At 40.5% G+C, this 20,800-nt stretch overlaps 2 protein-coding genes and 1 long non-coding RNA gene across 3 annotated transcripts; 2 read left to right on the forward strand and 1 right to left on the reverse strand.

The window, feature by feature from the left end:
- Positions 1-2,830: 2,830 nt before the first annotated feature.
- LOC103716528 (WUSCHEL-related homeobox 5-like) lies at positions 2,831-4,891 on the reverse strand. Its single transcript, XM_039124035.3, has 2 exons — positions 4,517-4,891; positions 2,831-3,508 (listed from the first exon to the last, which is right to left on the reverse strand). The coding sequence occupies exons 1-2, from the start codon at positions 4,848-4,850 to the stop codon at positions 3,084-3,086; spliced, it is 759 nt and encodes a 252-aa protein (XP_038979963.2). The 5' UTR covers positions 4,851-4,891; the 3' UTR covers positions 2,831-3,083.
- Positions 4,892-6,653: 1,762 nt separating this feature from the next.
- On the forward strand, positions 6,654-10,904 carry LOC148702819 (uncharacterized). Its single transcript, XR_015967645.2, has 3 exons — positions 6,654-7,567; positions 10,048-10,154; positions 10,681-10,904. It is a non-coding gene; the product is annotated as an uncharacterized LOC148702819 (long non-coding RNA).
- A 6,566-nt stretch (positions 10,905-17,470) lies between these two features.
- On the forward strand, positions 17,471-19,365 carry LOC103716515 (uncharacterized). The gene has a single exon (XM_008804540.6). It carries the CDS (start codon positions 18,140-18,142, stop codon positions 19,124-19,126), a length of 987 nt encoding a protein of 328 aa, XP_008802762.1. The 5' UTR covers positions 17,471-18,139; the 3' UTR covers positions 19,127-19,365.
- The last annotated feature ends 1,435 nt before the right edge of the window (positions 19,366-20,800 follow it).

Consider the following 20,800-nt stretch of genomic DNA (forward strand, 5'->3'; position numbering starts at 1 on the left):
TGTATCATATCAACTCACAAGCAATAACATCAAAACCGTAAATAAATCCAACGATAAATCAATATATGCATAGAAGTGCTCAGATGTAGGGATTCTTACAGAAATTGTAGACTGACTCAAACACAGTCCAAATCACAACCTACGCGCTGGGGTGCTGAGTCCCCTGATCAAAACCTCCTGGCTCCGCCGACCCTTCCTCTACAACATCAATTACAAATCACAAATAAATTATTTAATATTTAAATATTCCAAAATATAATTCACATCTACTATGGGATCCATCACCAGATCCCCAAACATCTCAATCCCTCCAAATCTAGGGCAGTCGGGGTGGCCCGACTCCCACCTTGTACCACCGGCCTATGTCGTCGCCAGCCGTGGCCGCAGCCACGCCGCGACGATGATGGCCGGTCCCGGTAAAGAGACCAACATAAAGGGATGATTCCTCTCTCTTCATGGTTGGGAGTACATCTCCCTCCCTTAAATCTTTTTGATCCAAGGGCAACAGCCATGGTGGCTGTGCCCTCTCCTTCCCCAACCCGACAACAACTCAGCCACCATTGGCCGAACCATCATCGGCCACAACTCCGACGATGATGGCCGGCCAAGAGAGAGAGAGAAGAAGAAGTCTCTTCCTCTTCTTCTTCTTTTCCTTCTCCTCTTATTATTATTATTATTATTTTATTCTTATTTTCTCCTCCTCCTCCTCCTTCTTCTTCTTCTTCTTTCCAATCGACACTGTCTCCTACCCCTTTTTCTTCCATCATCAACCGAAGACCACCGAAATGGTGGTTCGGCTCCCCCCACCCGACGGCAGCCACAAGGGTCCACGATCACCGCCGCCGTCGCCTGTGGCCAGCCGCCATCGTCACCGCTGGTGGCCAACCAACGCGGAAGGGAGAAATAGATGGGATGGAACCATGCGGGAAGCCCTCGGTCCACCCATCCCGATCCCCGACAAGGCCCTAGGAACTCATCTCCACCCTTACACAACTCGATCAACCCCCAATGCCATGGATCCCGGCCAACCGGCGCCCGGCGGCGGCCAACATTCAGAAGAGGGAGGCCGAAACAGGGGTACCCTGTTTCGGACTCTTTCCCGACGATCCGCCGGCCAAAATCCCACTCACACGACCCAAAAATCAAGCAATGAAGCACAAGGGCTTACCTCGGTCCGGCGGGATGCTCCGGCGGCCCTTCCGGCGAGGATTCGGTGGAGAAATCCATGAGTAAACCCACGGATCCGAGGCCTCTTCGTGCGTTTGGTGGGGATCCTCCTCCTTGACCGACCGGCTCACGAGATCCGCTGCCTTCCCGGTGCTCAAACTCCCCCCGGCGACTCGGCTCCCTCCGGCGATCCCCTCTAACGCCGCCGCCGTCTCCCTCTCGTCTTCCCCCTCTCTTCCACGATCGTGCCCTAGGCACGATCGTTTTAAGGGGGATGGGCCCGGTCTTTTCGGGCCAGCCCATCCGCCCTCTTTTTTTTTTTTTTTGTTGCTTTTCTGGGGTATTACAGTTAATTAGGGTGAAAACATAAAAGATAGATAATATTAAATTTTCCAAACACCAGCAGACTTGAGAATAACTCTAGAAAGGCACTAAACCCAAACAATTTTAGAGATTGGAGAAAAAAAGCAGTTTTTTGCCACTTAAGAAGTCCAATAATTCACAATGCATGGCCAATGCATTCTCATTTCCTCCTGTACGTGTGTCTATTTCTCTCTTTAATTCCAAGAAGTCCCACATTACGTTCCGCTCCTTTTTCATTTACTAGAAGTTTGCTAGTATGGTTTAAGCTATTAAGAGAGAAATTTAATTAAGGCCATTATTGAAATTGGAAAAAAGTTCCGAAAGATAGCTACCTTTATAAAACACTAATAATGTACATATAAATACACTTCTAACAGTTTTAAATCTGGAATAATTTAATCAAAAACACTTTTAATATATATATAATAATTAAATCATGATTAACTTTCTCTAATGCAATAAATCTCCCTTTAGAAATATTTCTCTTATTTCCTCCATTAAAAGCTTTTAGAGTCTAATATTTTTTTCAAAAAAATTGAATTCTTTCTTTCTTGCTAAATCCAATTTTCTATCATCTACTGATCGGTGATACCTTTACTTCTCATTTTTTCCTCTCAAAATCCAGCAATGTTAGAACCGTTTCTTCTATAGGAGTTTTGCATGTTTTAAGTCTTTTAAGAGGGAGATCTAATTCAAGGCTGCTATTAGAAAACTTTGAAGTTTTTAATAAAATAATTTGATTAAGGTTTTTTTAACTAAATTAAAATTAAAAAACTAAGATACTTTTATATATATATAATTTAACTAATTAATTGATTAATAGATATGAATAACTTAATGAAGAATTTAAGGGTGAGGATTAGATCTTAGATATGAATTTATGCATATATGTATTTATTTTTTTTTTAACTGCACAACTTGGATGTTCTTGCTTGTCGCATAATTTTAAAATTGTATATATTAACTAGCCTTTGCATGGCTGTTTGCATTACATCGGACAACTACACAGCAGACGCTAAGACATGGGGCTCCTCGTTGCAGACGGTAAGGAAACCATATGGCTACAGGTTATAGGTTGCAGAGAATCCAGAGGCCATGCTGATGAATAGGACTCGTAGGACTTCCAAATCATAAATGCCGTACAGTAACCCACTTCGTTTTCAAGCGATTTCACGTTTCGATCGAAACATGCGACCTCAGGTGCACGGGCCACGCTGTCCCATTCTTGTGTCCAATGTTTACGTACAGACACAGGAAATAATAAAGGAAGAAAAACATACGAGCCGGTCAAACTCGCCAGTACTGTACATTTGACCACCTTCATCAGAGTAGAAGTGTAGAACAAAACCAATAAAACAAACTATTCCTTGATCCCTCCAATCTCTTTACACATCCATTTATTCACCATGGCCTGAAAGCATCACGATGACACAAAAGAGAAGCAAAATGAAAAAAAAAGAAAGAAGTAAAGGAGATGAGATCAAAGCAAAACCACTGTCCAACCCCTCTTTTGTTTTGTTTTTTTTTCTTAACACCCAAACACAATGGTTTTCTTAGTATGGCTTCCTAGGAGCACGAAAGAAATTGAACGGTGGTTGGTTCTCACCACCCACCTCGTCTTCTCCATCGTCCAAGCTCTCGGACTCTGCTGAGGCTGAGGTTAAAGTGCTGACGGATCTCTCCTCCAAGATGCCAGTGGGGTGCAACGGGAACAGCTGCAGTGTCTCATGGGAGATGGGGCCGTTCATTTTGGCAAGACCAGCAGTGCTGTGGCTCGTTCCAGTGGCATGATGATCATAGTGGTAGGCTGGATGAGGGGCGTTGCTGAATGCCTCTGGGATTATCTCCCGGCTCACTTGAAACTCTGGTCTTGGATTGATGTTCACAGCTCCGGGTAAGAACATGTTAGGGAACTGGGGTTGGTAGAAGCCAACACCACCAACCTGTGGTACCTGAAAGTAATATGGGCTGCGAACAACTGCATGAAAGATGGGCCACGAACCCATCCAATGATGAGAGAAAGCTTTATCAGAAAAAAGGATGAGAGAGAAAGAGAGAGATAATGCAGTTCTACATGTAACTTTAAGACGGTTCTGAATAATGAGACAACAATACAAAAGGTGATTAGTATTACCAAATGTTTTTATTCTAGTGTATAAAAGAGATAAAAACAAGAAGTAATAACTTGTGTTGAAAGTTAACATAAGAGCTACTAGAGATGGAAGGAGGAGATCTGTTGTTAGCTGAGAATATACACAAAAAAGGAAGGTGAAGAGACTGAGGGAGAAGTCTGATGGACAGCTGAGAATGGGATTGTTGTCCAGTGTGATATGCAAATAAAAAGTAACTGGAAAGGGAAGAAGACAGATGGCGGGGCGTTTTTTTTTTTGATGGAAAGAGGACGGATGGCTAGCTAAAACAACATAAGCAAAAGCATGAGAATGGTACAAGACAGAAAAAAGGTGATCAAAAGTGGTCAAGCAGGAGAAGCAACAACCCCAAAACAAGAAAGAAATATCATTCACAAAGAAGCAAACATAAAGGTAAAAGTAAATTCCGTGAAATTATGCAAGGAGAAAAAAATGTCCATTAGGCACAATCTCTTACGCATGCAAGCAAGTAAAAGATCGTTAACTATTTACAGCTTAAACGAAAAAAAGAATGCATTAAATGCTACACAGTATTGTAGATAAGGTTGGAAATATAACTAATAGATGAGTAGAACCATGAGGGCAACTTGCATGATGAATAAATACTGTTAAAACATATTATAGTTTTCTGTGAAGGGGAAAAATTAAACAAGAATCAAGTAAACCCTTTCTTAACCAGATAAAAGGAAAGGATGGATCGATCGTCTTTTTTTGTTGTTGATGATGATGATAATGGGAGGCAAGGATGGATCATCTTAAACACTTGAGAAATAACGAGCCAACTTACAGTAAAAGAATAGACACAAGACATAAAACAGACGGTCCAAGGGGCTCACCATTGGTGCAAGTTGGTGGAGGAGGTACTGGTGAGAGGACAGGTGTCGGCGGAGCTTGGTGGAAGAGTCTGCTATAGTAGGCGAAGCTCTCCTGCTTCTGCTTCTGCCTCTGGCGAGCCTTGTGGTTTTGGAACCAGTAGAAGACGTTCTTCCCCTCGATGCTCCCATACTCCCTAAGCTTGCCAGTTATCTGCTGGATCTGCTCAGCGCTCGGCGTCCGGATCCCCTGCCGGTAGAGTCCTTCCAGTATCGCAATCTGCTCCTTGGTCGGGTTCCACCGAGAACCCGACGGCGACGGCGACGAGGCCGATGCCGACCCCTTGCATTCCTCCATGGCTAAGAAAGTAGGAGTTTTGTTTTATTGGCACTTGTTCTGAGGGGCTGGGTTCCTTTTTTATACATGCATGGAGGGGGTGGTGTGTGGGAGAGAGGGGGGTGGGGCTGAGAGTGTGGTATCTACTTGTCGTCTAGTGGAGTCAAGAAACGTGAGAGGGGAGCGGGGTGGGGCTGGCGTTGGGGTTTGACATTCGTGTGGTTTTTGGAGCTGGACAGCTCTGAAAACATGGCGAGGAGCGGCCGAGGGGCGCCAGGTGCCGCGTCGCTTTGTTTGGCCTGGATGCGAGCATTCAATGGTGGTGGTAACAGTTGGGGTGGGTGATCACGGAAATGGTGGTCGCCAGCGAGTCCAAGTTTCTTTTGGGTTGGAGCTAAGAGATCACCCCCTCGGGAATGATACATATTCTTTGCTTGTGTCATTGGATTTATTAGAGCTTTGATTGCATATCTTTCTAATTATAGCATATATTTGACTGTCTTTAGGAAAAATAATTGTTTATACAATATTTGTAGACTTGCAGGGACTCATCTGGCTGGATATATAACATTCCCGATCATTATGCAATTTAACAAATTGATTTCATTGCAGTACTAGTTGGTAATCATGATTGTCCATGAGGCAATGTGCATACAAGATTTTGCATGCATGCATCTAAGAGAAAGCTAGCAAAAGAGAGTTCCAACAACAATCTTGAGCACTAAACTAAACTCTTTCTAATAATTAATCTTGATATGCTCAATTCCCATCTCAAATTTGAAAATAATCTTGTAACGTTAGCGAATAGTTTAACAAGTCTACTTACAGACCATTATCTTTTGTAAAAAAATTTTATTACTATTTTGTATTTTTTTTTCTTGCAAATTTTTTATAAATAGATTTTATAAACTCTTCTTTTTTCTAATAAGGGCGGGATGGTTTTGACACTCTCTTCATTGAAAAAATAATTAATCTTCAAATATGCTTAGCGCATGATGACATTCTGAACAAATTTTGGCACCTGTTTATGAATGGTTAGGATGCATAATGTAAGTTTCCTTTTTTTAACCTAAGCTTCTTTCTCGATCTTTGTATCCATAAGATGATAATAACATACTTTTAGTTGGCGTGTTCTTTTAATTCACATCTCTCATGCGAGCGTAATTTAACATTTTAACCTGCAACTGCAAGGGGTTGGAGATAATTGTGTTGCATGTCAAATGGCAAGTATCAAGGCAATCAATAACAAATACAATATACATAACAATGCATCGGCTATATAGGCAATAAAATGCTGATTCATGTATCTCGTTAAATAGCCTTCAAAGAACTGCATCATAAAAGTTATCCTTCACGTTCCATGAAAATTCAAAAAGAATTAACTAAAAAAAATGTAACTATGGTGCCGAGCATCCTTAATCACAAAGTTAGAAAATATATGATTTACATTAAATTGAACTATTAATTTGCAACATGCATGGGCTGCATGCTCCATCCTCATATGACGAACCTCACAACCGATTCACGTGAAACTTGCATAAAAGGTATAGGGAGGAGAATGCGTGTTTCTTACAACGTTCAACTAATGATATTCTACTACTTATTCTATTGTCAAAAGAAAATTCCCTAATGATGCATAAGACTCAATTCCAGAGTTTGTTTGCCTTGAAAATATGTGCATTAATTGTATGTATTAGACTTAAGTTGCTGATAATAAAAACAAACTCTTCAAAATGCCTGTAGTTGCGAGGCTCCAATGTGTTCGACTCTATCTTTTTAATTTTCGAAAATATTCCTAATTATCTCCGAATGGTTTCTTTTCTTTCTTTAGGTTTTCTATCGTCAGGTGTTTTGCTCTTAGTTGGATCCGGGCCTTGGAACCTAATCTAGATAAGGTGACAAGGCGGCAACATGCTTGTGTTTATTCCCTCGAGACGTTTCTCTCAACTACTTGGAGTACTAAAAAAATCGATCGAGCATGACAACCGTGCATGGCGGGGTGTGATAGAGGAGGGAGTGCGCGCGCACTGCAGCATGCTTCCCCCAGGGACATAAATGGCACGAAATCTATTCCTCCTCCAACCCTCTGCATGGAGATTCGGTGGGAATTCGTAGGAAAGCAAACAAAGAAAGAAAGAGAGGGAGATAGAGGGAAAGAAAGAAGGGTAGCGTGGAAAAGAGCATGTTTGTGTGCGTGGTACTCAGCAGTCGAGTTAGTCTTAGGCCTAGGACTTGGGAGGAAGAGGTCAGATCTCTCATTAGTAGCTAGCCTAGTGATAGGTTCTACTAGCTGAGAGGAGCTATCTGTAGGATAGCTTTTTTTTTTTTTTTGAAGAGAGAAATGAGGGAGCTTTGGGAAATGGAGAGCTTTTGGCAGCAGGCTGGGCGATACGTGAGAGGGAGACCAAACGGCGAGGGGATACCGGAAATCTCTTCAATGCTCACATATGAAGGGAGAGGGAGAAGGCTAAGCCTTTGGACAGCGAGAGAGGTTGGTGCGTTTTGGGGAAAGGAGTCAGAGAGAGAGAGAGAGAGAGCGAGGGAGGAAAGGTGGTGGGTGGGGGGTTCCAACTGGGCGACGCAGCGCCACCTTTCCGCAGCGACGCCTCGTGAATTCCAACTGCATCCTCCCTCTCTCTCTCTCTTTCGCAGCCGGATCCAAGCGGATTGGGAGGGTGTGTCAGCGGAACCGAGCGGCAACAACTATGGAGTCGAACGGCCCTTAACGATCGTTTTTGGTAGGCGTACTCGAGGCGATCACATTGCGATATGATCAGTGAAGTTTGAAATTAATCTTTGTTTTGTGGTAAATGCTTGAGTTGGATAGCCATTTTTATCTCTTTGGCAGGGGAAGCTAGGAATGCAAAAGAGCGTAGCTGAATACCGGAGTTTTCTTCTTCTTCAAAGATTAGAAAGTCATAGCATTGTCTTTCTAGGTCTTTATTACGTGGGTGTATATATAAAGCATTAATGCAAACCCAGCTTTTCTTTTAATGCAGAACATGGATGTTTCAGGCCTCCCTCATAAATTAAAATACATCCTCTAGCTAACCACTACTTTAGTACATAAATTCAAAACCCGTTGTTTGCTAGAGTAACTAAACTCTTTTGATCTGATATACGCACAAGCCAGAGTTTAAGCTACTGTCATTTGCTTTCTGCTCTTGGAGAGGCAATGGTGAACCCTGCTGAAAGTTGAAAATTTTCTTAACGGGTTCATGGATCATGTCAGCAAATGGCAGATTATATGTTGGAAAAATGAGATTCTTGAGAAAAAGTTTGTATAAAACAAGAATCTCCAACAAAATATTAAGGACACTGTGTAATTTAATAGCTGCTCTCTTTTCAGTCAAGACTGCACTGGTGGCTTCTGGGAACCAATTTTTAAAATGACATTATACATTGGATATAATGCAAGAGGGAAATGATGTTGGCCATTATAACATGTCATTAGCCTTACCGTTATTCTTATTTGTATGTTACTCTAAATTTTTTTTTAGAAATACTTTGTTTTGATCAAATATCTTTCCAAAAGTGATTGCACAATGAAGTCAGTGAAGGTTAAACCGATCAAACACCAGAAGTAATTTCCTGCCTGTCCAACGATCAATTTCTCAAATCCTTCACTTGCAGTCTCTTCTCTACCTCCTCCTATGTCTTCTCCAGCCAGCCAGGTTATTAACTCTCGTTCTCATACCCTTCCTCCTTCCATGATGGTCCTACCTCTGTTGTTTCGCGATCTGCTCGGATTGTACATAATTATGAGATGTCCTGCCTCCACTGTTTGATTGAATGACTGAATGATATCAACGATTGGTATAACTGCTCTCTGTAGCCGTGGAAAGGATTCTGTAAAGCATTTTTGGAAGTGCAGCATGCCCGAATCTCTCTAGATCGCCAGTTCAGCCTCCAGCAGCCTCGACGGTGCAACTTCATGGATATGTAGAAGGATGGATAGTATGTTGACATTTCTTCCTTAACCTAGATTATGTTATTGTAACAACCCCGGACCTCACCCAAAATGGTCACTCCACGGTTCAATCTCTAATGTCCTCGTCTGAAGTTAGGGTTCAAATCCATTCAAATCCACGGAACCTCTTAGGATCTCACCCAAAAAAGCTAATCGAAATATATTATTTGAGTTTCTTGATCCTGTATAAGTACCCAAGATCTATCCAGCGAATAACTGATATGGGACTAAACGTATGCCCGCGAGAGTCCTCATAGTTATATTTATTTCTCATCTTTGCTTCCAATCATGCAGGCCTAGTAGACAAAGGTATGAACTGCTACAATGCTATGAATTTGGAGTTTGGTTATTTCCCCAAGAATAGAGCATGTGTTTGTATCATGGGAGGCTTGTTGAATCAGAGAGATTTATCAAAGCATGCCCATGTCACTAGATTATCTTATCGACCCGAGTCTGTTGTCTTCCAACAGAATTCGCAAAAATTTGAACAGCGGTAGGAAATCTTCTCGATTCCTTCTTGAGTTATAGCCTTTAGAAGACTCAGCTTATGTTCTTCAATTAGATGTACATGATGTCAATGGAATGCCGAAGACATCGACAAATTGAGAATCCATGTCGAATGAATCAATCTGAAAAAGAGATCAGCTTGTCACTGGATTAAGGGGAAGAATGAAGCGAGTTCCTTTGGCATTGGGAACAGAAGGCACCCACAGGCACAGCGAATCTATTCAACGTTGGTTTTGTTGCCCATACCTCATTGGCATTTGCATAGCACAGATGAAAAACAGAAAGAGCATAACCTTTGGAGCCACAGTGAGAACCTGGCTCTGGCTTTTAGGATAATGAGCTTGTTGGAAGGATCTACAATGAGGATATTTTGAGAATCCTCGAGTTTGTGATGATCACCATATGCGTACAAATTGGTTAGCCGGGCTGTTGATTAGGAAATAGTTCTGAGAGATGCTTTATTTTCATTTTTAATTTTGTTTGACTTCAGAATAACTTGTCTCAATTTGATTGCTGTAATGCATACCATGTGAAGAGCTCCATAGATCTTCCATAAAATTGCTTACAGCTTCTCATATTTCCTCTAAAGTCTTATGTAAGCCAGGAAGAGCTATACTTGTTCATGTGTTTCTTATTGTTTTACAATGCTTTGCCTTTTTCTCTCCCCTCTCTTCTGACCAAAACAATGCTTTGACATTTGTTGATGTGTTTGTTGGGAACCTAATGGAACTTGGATGGCAGGTGGAGGGAAGGACTCGTTGCTGGACTCTGACAGGTACATATTTGGAGGATTGCAGGATCCAAGCTCAACCCTCTGGAACAGCAGAATGAGGATCACTAGGAGAAAGGTATAATGGACAAACATCGGTTTGCCGAAGGGTAGTCATAGCTTGCTGTTATGTTACAACATTTAGAGGAGCATGCAACAATGATAAGGAATGATCATAACACTTTGAGCCTCCTAGAAGTTCCACTATTTTTTAGTTTCCATGTTCTCTAGATGGTGACAGGCTGTTTCTGTTGATTGCTTGCAACTGGGATGCATCACTTATTATCAGCTCTGTTTCCAAATGGATTTTGTTATTAAAATTCCAAGTGGACTTAAATGTATATTGTTATTATCAGCAACTCTATGGTTTGTTTTCGTATGAATGAAAGAAGTTTCCTTGGTTATGATTATGTTCAGTCATGCCACTTGTTTAATTATTAAATATTTTCAGAGTCTTGCTTGAATTTTTTTTGAACAAATTAGACAAGAAACTCTTATTATTTCTGAAGCATTGCAGGTCCGAGTACTTTTCTACCATTACTAGGCCAGAAGCTAACTGTTTTTGATAACCATGTTTACATGCTCACTCTAATCACTGCTGTCAGTCAGCAGAGTGAGAATTTGTAGAAGGGCATGCCTCAGAGATGGAAATTTAACTGGACGGCCTGTTGCTTTATGGGGAAAAGGAGGTCATAACAGAAGCAGTTGCTTGAACAATATATGAAAGAATCATGCATGCATGCCAAAATCATCATGCCAAGTCTTTAATCTCCCAAGGCCCAGACTAAAGATCCTGATGTCTATGAGGGACATAGGTACTTCCCAAAATTTTAGACATTGGTACATATTCTGCACTTCAAATCTATTTGATATATTGTATGTAACTTCAATCATACGTACTCATGCATTCAGTTATGTTGCATTGTATTAGTTTATCGATTATAACATGTTTGTTGAGACCTAAGACTAATCTGATGTAAAGACATCAAGATAATATTGAAATCTTAAGTTAGACAATCACAATCATTAAAACAATCAACAAAAATAATAAAAAAATTAAAAGAACAAAAAAAAATGAAAATAGGAATTGTTGTACTGGCATATATGGATCCGGTATCTCATTGCATACTGTGTATCGATATGGTACTAAACCAGTATCATACCATATTGGTCACTAACCGATACAACATCCGGTGCTGCCTCGGTGGACCTTCCAATTGAATAGTAGGATTTATTATGCCTGTCAGCATGACCATCTCCAACAGTGAGCTTGAATAAGCAACCAACACTACCTCAACATTAACATGGGATAACAAAGCTCTGGAAGGTGCTTCAAGTGAAATAAAGCCTGTTTGCTTAAGAAAAAGGAAATGAAGCCTTAGTAAAAAATAAATGAAGACTTAACATAAAGCATAGTAATGGACATTTTAATTTTTGTTTTGGGAACGGGTAGGTATTTTGTTGTTCTTTTGCTCCTAATGTAGCTCGAAAGGGGAAATACATCGCTTTTGTTTCAGCAGAAACAGAGACAAAATATGCTGAGGTTGAATTGAAGCCTGGAACCAATCTCCTTGGACGTGTAGATGAGACATTTTTTCTACATCTATAACAGATATGAACCTATCAACAACCATGATGAGGACAAGTGCCATATATCTACTGTCAGTATGAACTAATTCGGCGATTCACTTATAATTTGTTAAAGCAATAGAGGTATTCAGTCACTAACATGCACTATAATATAATCATGTGATTTATTGTTTTGTGAAAAAGACTTGAAGTGGTTTTTCTAAATTGACATTAACTGCTTTGCAGAGTTATGATGCCACAACTCATTTTGAGTCAACAGTCGTAGTTGCTCTCTATGCACAGAAAGATAACTAGGAAGGTAATCTTTTGACTTATTTGAGAAAGCATATAAAATCATTCAAGTTATCCATTGGTACCTTGAATGACTAATTATTTTATATTACTGACAACAGAATGATATTACATTAAGGATGAGCTAATTGAGGGATGAACTAAAAAGAAGCTTATGAAGTTTTTCAAGAGTTTTTTGGAAAGTATTTGTTGACAAAATTGTTAATGATGATACTTATAGAGAAAGCTTCGAACTACCAAATTGCTTGCTGCTGGGTCACTTGTGATAGACCATAACGTTATGATGTTTTGAAACAAGGAAGAGATTGCATCATTTTTGATGTCATATGGACAAACTGGGATCTGAATTTCCCATATTGGTAGCTAAATAAGTATTGATACTAAAAGGAAAATAGGAGAAAATTTGCTTGTCCGTTAAAATGTTCAGAGTACTGTTAAGTAATTTTTTATTCGTTTTTTTCCCCATGGTGCGGGAGCTTAATTTGACTCTGGATCTGAGTGCTGCAAGTGCTGCTTCTGAGGAACAAGATGCTTAAATTCCCATATCAGTCTCCAAATAGTATAGAAAACAACTCTGCATTGACTGACAATTTCCTTCCATCTGTATGATTTTTTATTTGATCAGTGAATTGCGAATTCTAGCCTAAGTTCATATGGTCCTCCAAGTTTTGTTAGTATTTCATCCTCGTTGCATAAGCATTCAGCTGTGGCAAGAACCAAAGCCCTAATTCCATGCAGGCACGGCAGAAACAGTAAAAGTATATTATTATGAAACATGTGCTTACATGCTAAGCTGGAGTGGTAGAATAAAACAGCATTCATGTCTGGTGAAAAATTGCTGGACGAGTTTCCTATTTTTATGTGGTCTGAAAAGTGATCGCAAGCAGCTTCATTTCTTCTGCTCATTTATCGATTTGAGATTCCAAGTTACATGTGATCATTCCTGTCTCCGAACAGAAAATAATTATGACTGCCTCACAAGCCTGAGAAGAAGTACTTGTGAGTACCATGCAAGTCTTTGAATCAGAACAGGCAACTTTTATGAAGGAGCAAGGTCAAGGGTACCTATTTGGAGCTGTGTAAGATGTCTTATATGAGGCTAGATGATAACATCATTTACTGCGCTCGTGACCTTATACATGAGGTCCACATGATGCCTGTTCAAATGGCCTCTGCTGCCTTCAGGTCTTGTGGCTCAAACCCACACCTCTTTTCTGCTCCTAATGTAATGAAAGGATGAATGGAGAGGTGTAGATTAGCTGTGGATGTTGCAGATGTAGCAACTTGGAGAGGATCGACGATTCCGCCATCGAAGAACCTGTAAGTAATGTGGAGAGCTAACATGGCCTAGAAGGCTAGAAACGAGCTTCACCGCCAGCATGACAGCTCCAGAAAACTTGATGAAGCTGAGAAGAAAGGCAAACGGGAGAAGCAACTTGGATGACATTAAAATATTTGCAGAAGTAGAGAAAAACAAAAGAAAAAGAGAGAAAAAAATGATTTTATTTTTTTGTTCCATCATATTTGGTACATCTCAGGAGTTATATATACTCATGTACAGACTCTATAAAAGAAAATTAATATAAGTTGATATAAAATCATACTAATAAAGAAAAATAAAACTTGTTATGTGATTTCTAAAATCATTTTAACAAGATCATGCTAACAAATAAAATAATACTGATTGATACATGATCATGCTAACAAAAAAAAATAATATGAGTTGATACAGGTTGTCACGTGATCTCTAAAATTATGCTAATAGATGATGCTATGGAAATAGCATGCACATTGAATTTCTAGTGATGACATTTGTTATTTGTAGGATGCCTGAAAGGTTAATTGGAGAAATCAGTGCCAACTATTACCAAAACTGAATGTCTACAAAACCTAAACTAAATGGATCTTGTGGAGAACATCTTTTTTAGCCCTTTCTGATGGTAGGTGAGAGGTTGCTACGTACACTTGAAATTGTTGTTGAATAGTGGCTTCCATAAATCCCCTCCTTTGCCAACGCTCCTTCATTGATGCTCCTAGATGTCACAAATTTGACATCCAACCTAACATGAACTCAACTTAATAAATTCTGTTTCTAAGAAATATTTCCGCTTAAATATCCTTCTCATGCTCTTCTTTGGGTCATAAAAAGACATCCTTCAGCAACGTCTCTTAAACATGCTATCACTGCTGGTGAGAGACATGGTAGATTTGGCTTTGTAATATTTGGGAATGCAATTTGAAAGGTGTGGTCCATTCGAAAGATGTGGTCCATTCCCCTGAAGCATAATACAATATGCATGAAATTGTTGTTGAATAGTGGCTTTCATAAATTCTATCCTGGATGATGTTTCTATCCTGGACGTGGCAATGAATGCTCCTGCTTATTGGTCTGGATGAGGTTCTTTCCTCCACTGTTTCTTCTTACGAGCATAAACATTTTCTGTCCTGATTATCAGACACTTGGTTTGGAACCATTTAGCTTCTTTTTCTCGCATCTGTTCCTTTCCTCTCTTGATAATGTAACTCCACTCTGCCGCTCATCTCTGTTGTAAATACGATTAATCTTCAATAAAAGCCGAGTGGATCCCTTTGCCTCCCCTTTGCATCAAAAAAGAAAGATGTGGTCCATTCTGCTGAAAAAGATCCAATGGAGTCCTGCCTAAGAGGCCAACAACGTCACTTCGTTTAAGATCCCTTCTCCAAGCATGCCGTTGGTTATGATGGCCTGGTAGCAAGTGAGCATTCACTTGGGACAACAATATCTCTTCTTGTCTCCCTCCGTCCTAATCTCACACCTAACCCTAGGAGCAAGGACCATCCGGACCACAGAATATTAGATCATATCATTACAACCAGGCATCTGACTAATCTCATAGCCGTTGCTATGAATATAGGCCCCTTCTAAGTTGGCACGGATAACATTTTTTTGTGACATATGATATACCTAGTTTGGAAGCTGTTCCACTTGTGACTTTTAGAACTTGCGAGGAATATCTTGGCTTTTGAACCTTCCAATTAGATCCATGTGAATGTGGCTCCCTTTGCTCAAAAATGAAAAAAAAAAAAAACAAGTCTTATTCCAATGTCAGTAATTACGGCACAGTTATTTCTCATTTGTCTTTTATTGAGTTTATCTAAAAGGAAAGTAATCGCAGATGCAGCAAACATACATTATTATAACAAAAATTACATAGTAAATAAAAAATAACAATAAAATAGTGTCAGCAAGGATTCAAGTACGATGATGCAACACAATAGGCGAATTCAGATTCTTTCAGTTCATTGTTTTCTTCCAGTAAACACATTCCAATTCATGATTGAATTGGCAACGTATATTCTCCCAATCATCACTATTCATATATTGTATGAGAGTTGTGAGTAAATATTTTGCTGCCAAAATTATGATTGAGAAAATAGTGTCAGAAAGGAATCAAACAAACTCTGCGCTAGAAAGATTGGACAAGCTGGTGAACAGTGAGTGAGTAATCCGCTGCGGCCATGTTCAGATAAAAAAATCTGCTAAGGGTCCAATATGAAAGTAAGAGAAAAATAACACCAAGGGCTCGTTTGGTTCGCGGAAAAAGAAGAGGAAAAAGTGTGGTCAACGAGAAAGTAATGAAATGCCTCTTGTTTGGTTGGAATTTTCAAAGGAGAAAGATGGAAAAGTTGTATTTCCATAGGAATATGATTCCCACATTTTATGGGAAAGTCTTTCCCATGAGAAACATGGGAAAGTTACTTTCCCATGAGGTGGGAATTACTTTATTTTTATTTTTTTTCAAAAAATGCCCTTCAACATTAAAGAAGCATTAAAGAGGCATTAAAGACCTAATTTTTATTAAGGGCATAATAGAAATTATACATAACTTTCTCAAGAAAGTGGATGGCCAACCAAATATAAGCACTTTGGAAATTTGTCACTTTCCCATGGTCAACCAAACATGCCAAAAGTACTTTTCTAAGCATTCTCTTCCTAAGAATTTGTTTTCTAGGAGTCATATTCCTAGGAGGAAAAATGCTTCTCGAACCAAACGAGCCCCAAAGACTATTGAATTTTGCTTGGCGGAGGATCTTCTGATGCCTAGATTAGAAAAAAGTTTTTGAGAATGGCGGAGATTTAAGAATAGTGAAAGCAAAAGTAGGGTACCAGAGAGAGTGTATCTGAAGGTCTTCTAAGTGTAGATAATATTTAGTGAGAATTAGTATACGTCATCAAGTAAGACGGATGCACGTCTTAATTGTTCAACAACCGCCTACATGTTATGCACGTTGTTGGATTTAAGTGTTGAGGATGTATGTTAGTCGATCGTGATGAAATGGTTTTCTGTTGAAAGAGTTTTACATGATTTTTTAGTGCCTTTAATGAAGGTCATTTGGCGGGCTTTCATTGGTTAGTTTTATTATCCACCAACGATGTGGTTGGAGATGTATCAAAATAGATATTATATCCTATATTTAATGCATAATTTTATGTAATGTATCTATGATCATGATTAGAAGATTAGATTTATCCAATTTCATCAAAGATAGGAGAGGATCTCGACTCATCAGAAACATCATGTCATGTCAGCATCCAACGGGAGCAGGTATGGACCATGGAGAGGTAACTTCAGAAAAGGCTCCAAATTCTTCCTTCAAAACTTATAGTCGACCGTCCTCGACGATCTCAGTCATCAATCCAATCTCCACGGTCCTTCCAATACTCAACGGTCGTAAGTCCACCAACTCATGGAGGTGGCAGTGGGATCGGATCGGATCATAAATAGATCGGATCACATGCAGATCGGATCAGAAAATCATAAATCTGAACCCGACCTCTTTATTAAACAGGTCAAAAATTACAACCTGAACTTGACCTATTTATAAAACAGGTAACCCGATCCGACCCGTTTAACATATTTAATAAATAGGTAACCTGTTTACCCAACCCAACTCGACTTGTTTAACCTGTTTGCCCAATCTGACCCGTTTAACCTGTTTAGACCTGTTTAACCTGCCCAACCCGACCTGTTTAGACTCGTTTAACCTGTTTAACCTGTTTAATCCGTTTAACCCATTTAACATGTTTAGATCTTATTAACCTGCCCAACAGTTAAACGGGTCAAACATCTAGAATCCATATCCGATCCAATTAATAAACAGGTTAAACGGGTCGACCTGTTTACGATACGAACCTGTTTAGGCCAAATCCAAATCTATTTATGGTGGATCAAACACGAATCAGGTTGGCGGGTCGGGCTATATTTTGCCACCCCCTATCAACCCAGCAATTGACAGTTATAGGAACAAATTCAAAGATCATCCCACCACGCGTCCATCTCCCATTGGATGCACCTGCAAAACATAGCATCCCCTCCTCCCGTAATCATCCGTACCCTAAGCCCTGCCACGCCGTTTATCGTGTCGGGTCCTACATCAATTCAACGGTCAGGATCGAGTGACACACGACACGAACATTTCCGCGAGATAACGTAACAGGCAGCTTTATTGCGGTGAAGACAAATGGAGAGGGAGTAATTCTCTGTTTTTTTTTATATATAGGTTGGAGTTCATTGGCTTTGGAGAAACGACACCGTCCTTTTTCCTCTCCAGGCCATGTGATCAGCTCTCGAACGACGCGACGCTTCTCGGCCTTCCGTGCTCGCAAGCTAGTGGTGGTTTTCTTGTACTCCATGAACGATTCCTGGGTCCAAGCTGGTCTTTTTGGGAGCAAAAGCTGAGAAATTTGGCCCGGAATGGCGGGTTCCAGCAAAAGTTGAGGTGTTTTGGACCTTTGGAGGTGCCATTAATGGCTGGTGGGTCTCAGAATGTGGTCTTGATGCTGAAGGTGTGTTCTTTTTACGTGGTTTTAGATTTTCTGGGTTTTAGAAGAAGTAGGGGTTTTTTTGGGGAAAAAATTTCGGTGTAATTTCTGCCTTGTTTTCTGTGTTTTGGCTTCTGGGAAATGTTGCATTTGTTTGGGATTTTGGGATCGTGAAGATTATTCCTCCCAAGAGTAGAGTTTTTGTTTCGTTTCTTGGTGTTTTTTTTTTTTTTAGTTCCTCTGTTTGCAAGAACTACTCTTGGCTTTAGGGATGTGCCAAAGACGGGATTTTGATTAGGGACATCATAGTGATTTTTGGGGTGTTGTTGAAGATAACATCAGTGGTTTGGTGGTTTGGGGATGCGATTGGAGGCAAAAAGATGGGACGTTTGAGCAGTTTGGGCATTGGGCTGATCCTGGTCTCGGGGTTCCTGTTCCTGGCGCTGGCAGCAGAGCTTTACTACTTGTTTTGGTGGAAGAAGAGAGGAGCTAACAGAGATATAGAGGATAACTACACTAGTCCTGGGAGAGAGCTCCTCTATCTCTTCTGCTGGAAGAAGCCATCTTCTCTGAGCCCCACAGCTCTCAATCCCCAAGAAATCTCTACTTCAGCTAATGCCGCAGTTCACTCCGATGATGGTCAGCTTTACCTCGATCCAAACTCAGGTAAGGATCTTCTTTTGAGGCCATTTGGAGGAGGAGAAGAGAGCATGGAGGCAGAGCTCATGAGGCTTCACAGCCTCTCTGGGCCTCCAAGGTTTCTCTTCACCATCAAAGAGGAGACCAAAGAGGACTTGGAGTCAGAGGATGGGAGATCCAGAGGAGGGAGGAGCAGGAAAGGTTCAAGAGGGAAGAGCTTGAGTGATTTGCTTGTCTCTGCCGAGACCCCATTTTTAACTCCTCTCTCTTCCCCTCCTTTCTTCACCCCACCTCTAACACCTTTGGATTGTTACAGTCAACATGGATTCAACCCTCTCTTTGAATCCTCAAAGGAAGATGATTTGCATGGCGTGAGGTGCTCACCCCCTCCAAAGTTCAAGTTTTTGAAGGACGCTGAGGAGAAGCTCCTAAGGAAAACACTAGTGGAAGAAGCCATGAAGGCTCGGAGAAATGGGGGAGTTGTCGAGGATGTGGCAAAGCAACGAGCTTCTGCTCCTCCTCATCATCCTATGGCTGCTGCCTCTCCTCCCGCAGGCCCGCCGGAAGAGGAGGATGGGTCTTTCATCACTATAGTCATGGGAAAGAACAGAGACAAGGGGCACCAACACCATTCAAGCTCCTCACAGGTAATTCCATTACCTTCTTCTCCTTCAACCATTAGAGCAACTCATGGGAAGCCTATTCCCCACATGAGTTCCAAGGAATGAGAAGTGACCATGGTTGTAATTGTTGTTTGATCTTTAATCCACCATTAGATTTGTCTGCGAAGGTTGTAAAGAGGAATATAAAAACAAACTTTCATTTGCCTCTCAATCTGGCAGACTGGCAGCGAGTTCAGTAGCCCATTCAGGTTATTAGTAGTTTAATTTCTCCACTCATATACTGTGCAACATGTCTTTTTTTGTCCCCTTTTAATCCGCAGGAGGCAGCTCTGCTGTGTGCATCATGAACTTCTGTTTGCCATCATTCCAATTTTATTTTTTTAATGCTCCCAAAATGGATATTTAAAGATTGTCTACTGCAAAGACACCAGGAAAGAAGTCTACTTTCCATCCCCCTCTTGTCTTCCAGTGTCTGAACCTGTAATTATTCATGTGAGTGGTAGTGCTGGTCCTGCAACCTGTTGCTGCTCTTTGTCAAAAGAAGAGGAAGAGGCAGTTGTGTTGTTTTTTCACAGGAGAAAGCGCTTTTCCTGCTCTTTTCCATTACTTCTAGACAACTCCATCAAACCTTTCTTTTTCTTCTTTTTTAACCTAGTTAAATACTACCCTGGTTCATTCACCCACCATTAGAAGGGATGTAGAGAAACTTAGTCAAACAAAGCGACGAGGCTTTTGAGATAAAGGAGCAGGTTTTCCGTATTCTAGATGAGGCCACTTAAGGGATGAGGTTGAAGTATAATCACTCTACTATGAGATGGGACTTGGAAATTCCCTTGCAAAGCGTGGCAAACATACCAGATGATTTTTGAGGTGGTTGGAAAGCTGAAGCTGTCAACTTAAGAAAGTTCCACTTGTTAAGAGGGGAAGGATTGAAAGCTTGAGATCTTTGCTTGTTGTAAACCTAATTTCTCACCCAAAAAGCTAGAGTTTTTTGTGGGAATCTCCAATGCCCTTTTCTAACTCCAATTCAACTTAGGCTGTGACCCCATAGCGACATTTACAGTGTAAATCTTGCAACTTGGTTGGTGCTAATCTGTGACATTTACAGTGTAAAGCCTCATTTCCTGCTTCCATTCTGTATGAAGGTCAGGAAGACCAATTCCTTTTTCTGACAGCCTCGGCTTTAATTCTTTAATCCGATAATCCTGCACCAGATTCTTGGTAATTCAAGTGGAGATGGCGTCACGGACTTTGCAGCGTGTTACTTATTAGCTTTTTCTCTTTTCCTTTTCATTCATGCTAGAAAAAAACTTATTCTTTCATTCATGCTCTGATAGTAGGCATCGAGTGTTGCACAACATTGGTCTCATTCTTTCAGTATCTTAAAAAAAATTTCTTATGTAATTTTAACCTTGTCTCTGAAATGAATTCTTTAGGATAAGGACTTTACTACATTTGCATAACAGATCAATATTATGCTCTTAATTATGGAGTCTTGTGGGTGGGTATGAGTTGAATGTATGGTTTTAGCATGGATATGCCAATAAAATCTAGTAGGGTGGGGATGGATGGTCGGAGGCGGTGGGTGCAAGCTAGGGGAATTATTATATAGACCTAGCTGTGTCTTAAAAAAAATGGCCAACTTTCTAGGCCTCAACATAGTGACAACTTTGAAAGCTAGAAAGGTGGTGACAATCACTTGGCCTTTGGCTAAGCATCAAAGCTGTGGTGGCTTGTGAAGGAACCGTGAAATCGGACTCGCCGAAAGTGACTTTCCTC

The sequence above is a fragment of the Phoenix dactylifera genome, chromosome 8 (genome assembly GCF_051530095.1).
Source record: "Phoenix dactylifera cultivar Ajwa chromosome 8, Ajwa_hap1_PhDact_Kaust_v1.1, whole genome shotgun sequence".
NCBI lineage: Eukaryota > Viridiplantae > Streptophyta > Magnoliopsida > Arecales > Arecaceae > Phoenix > Phoenix dactylifera.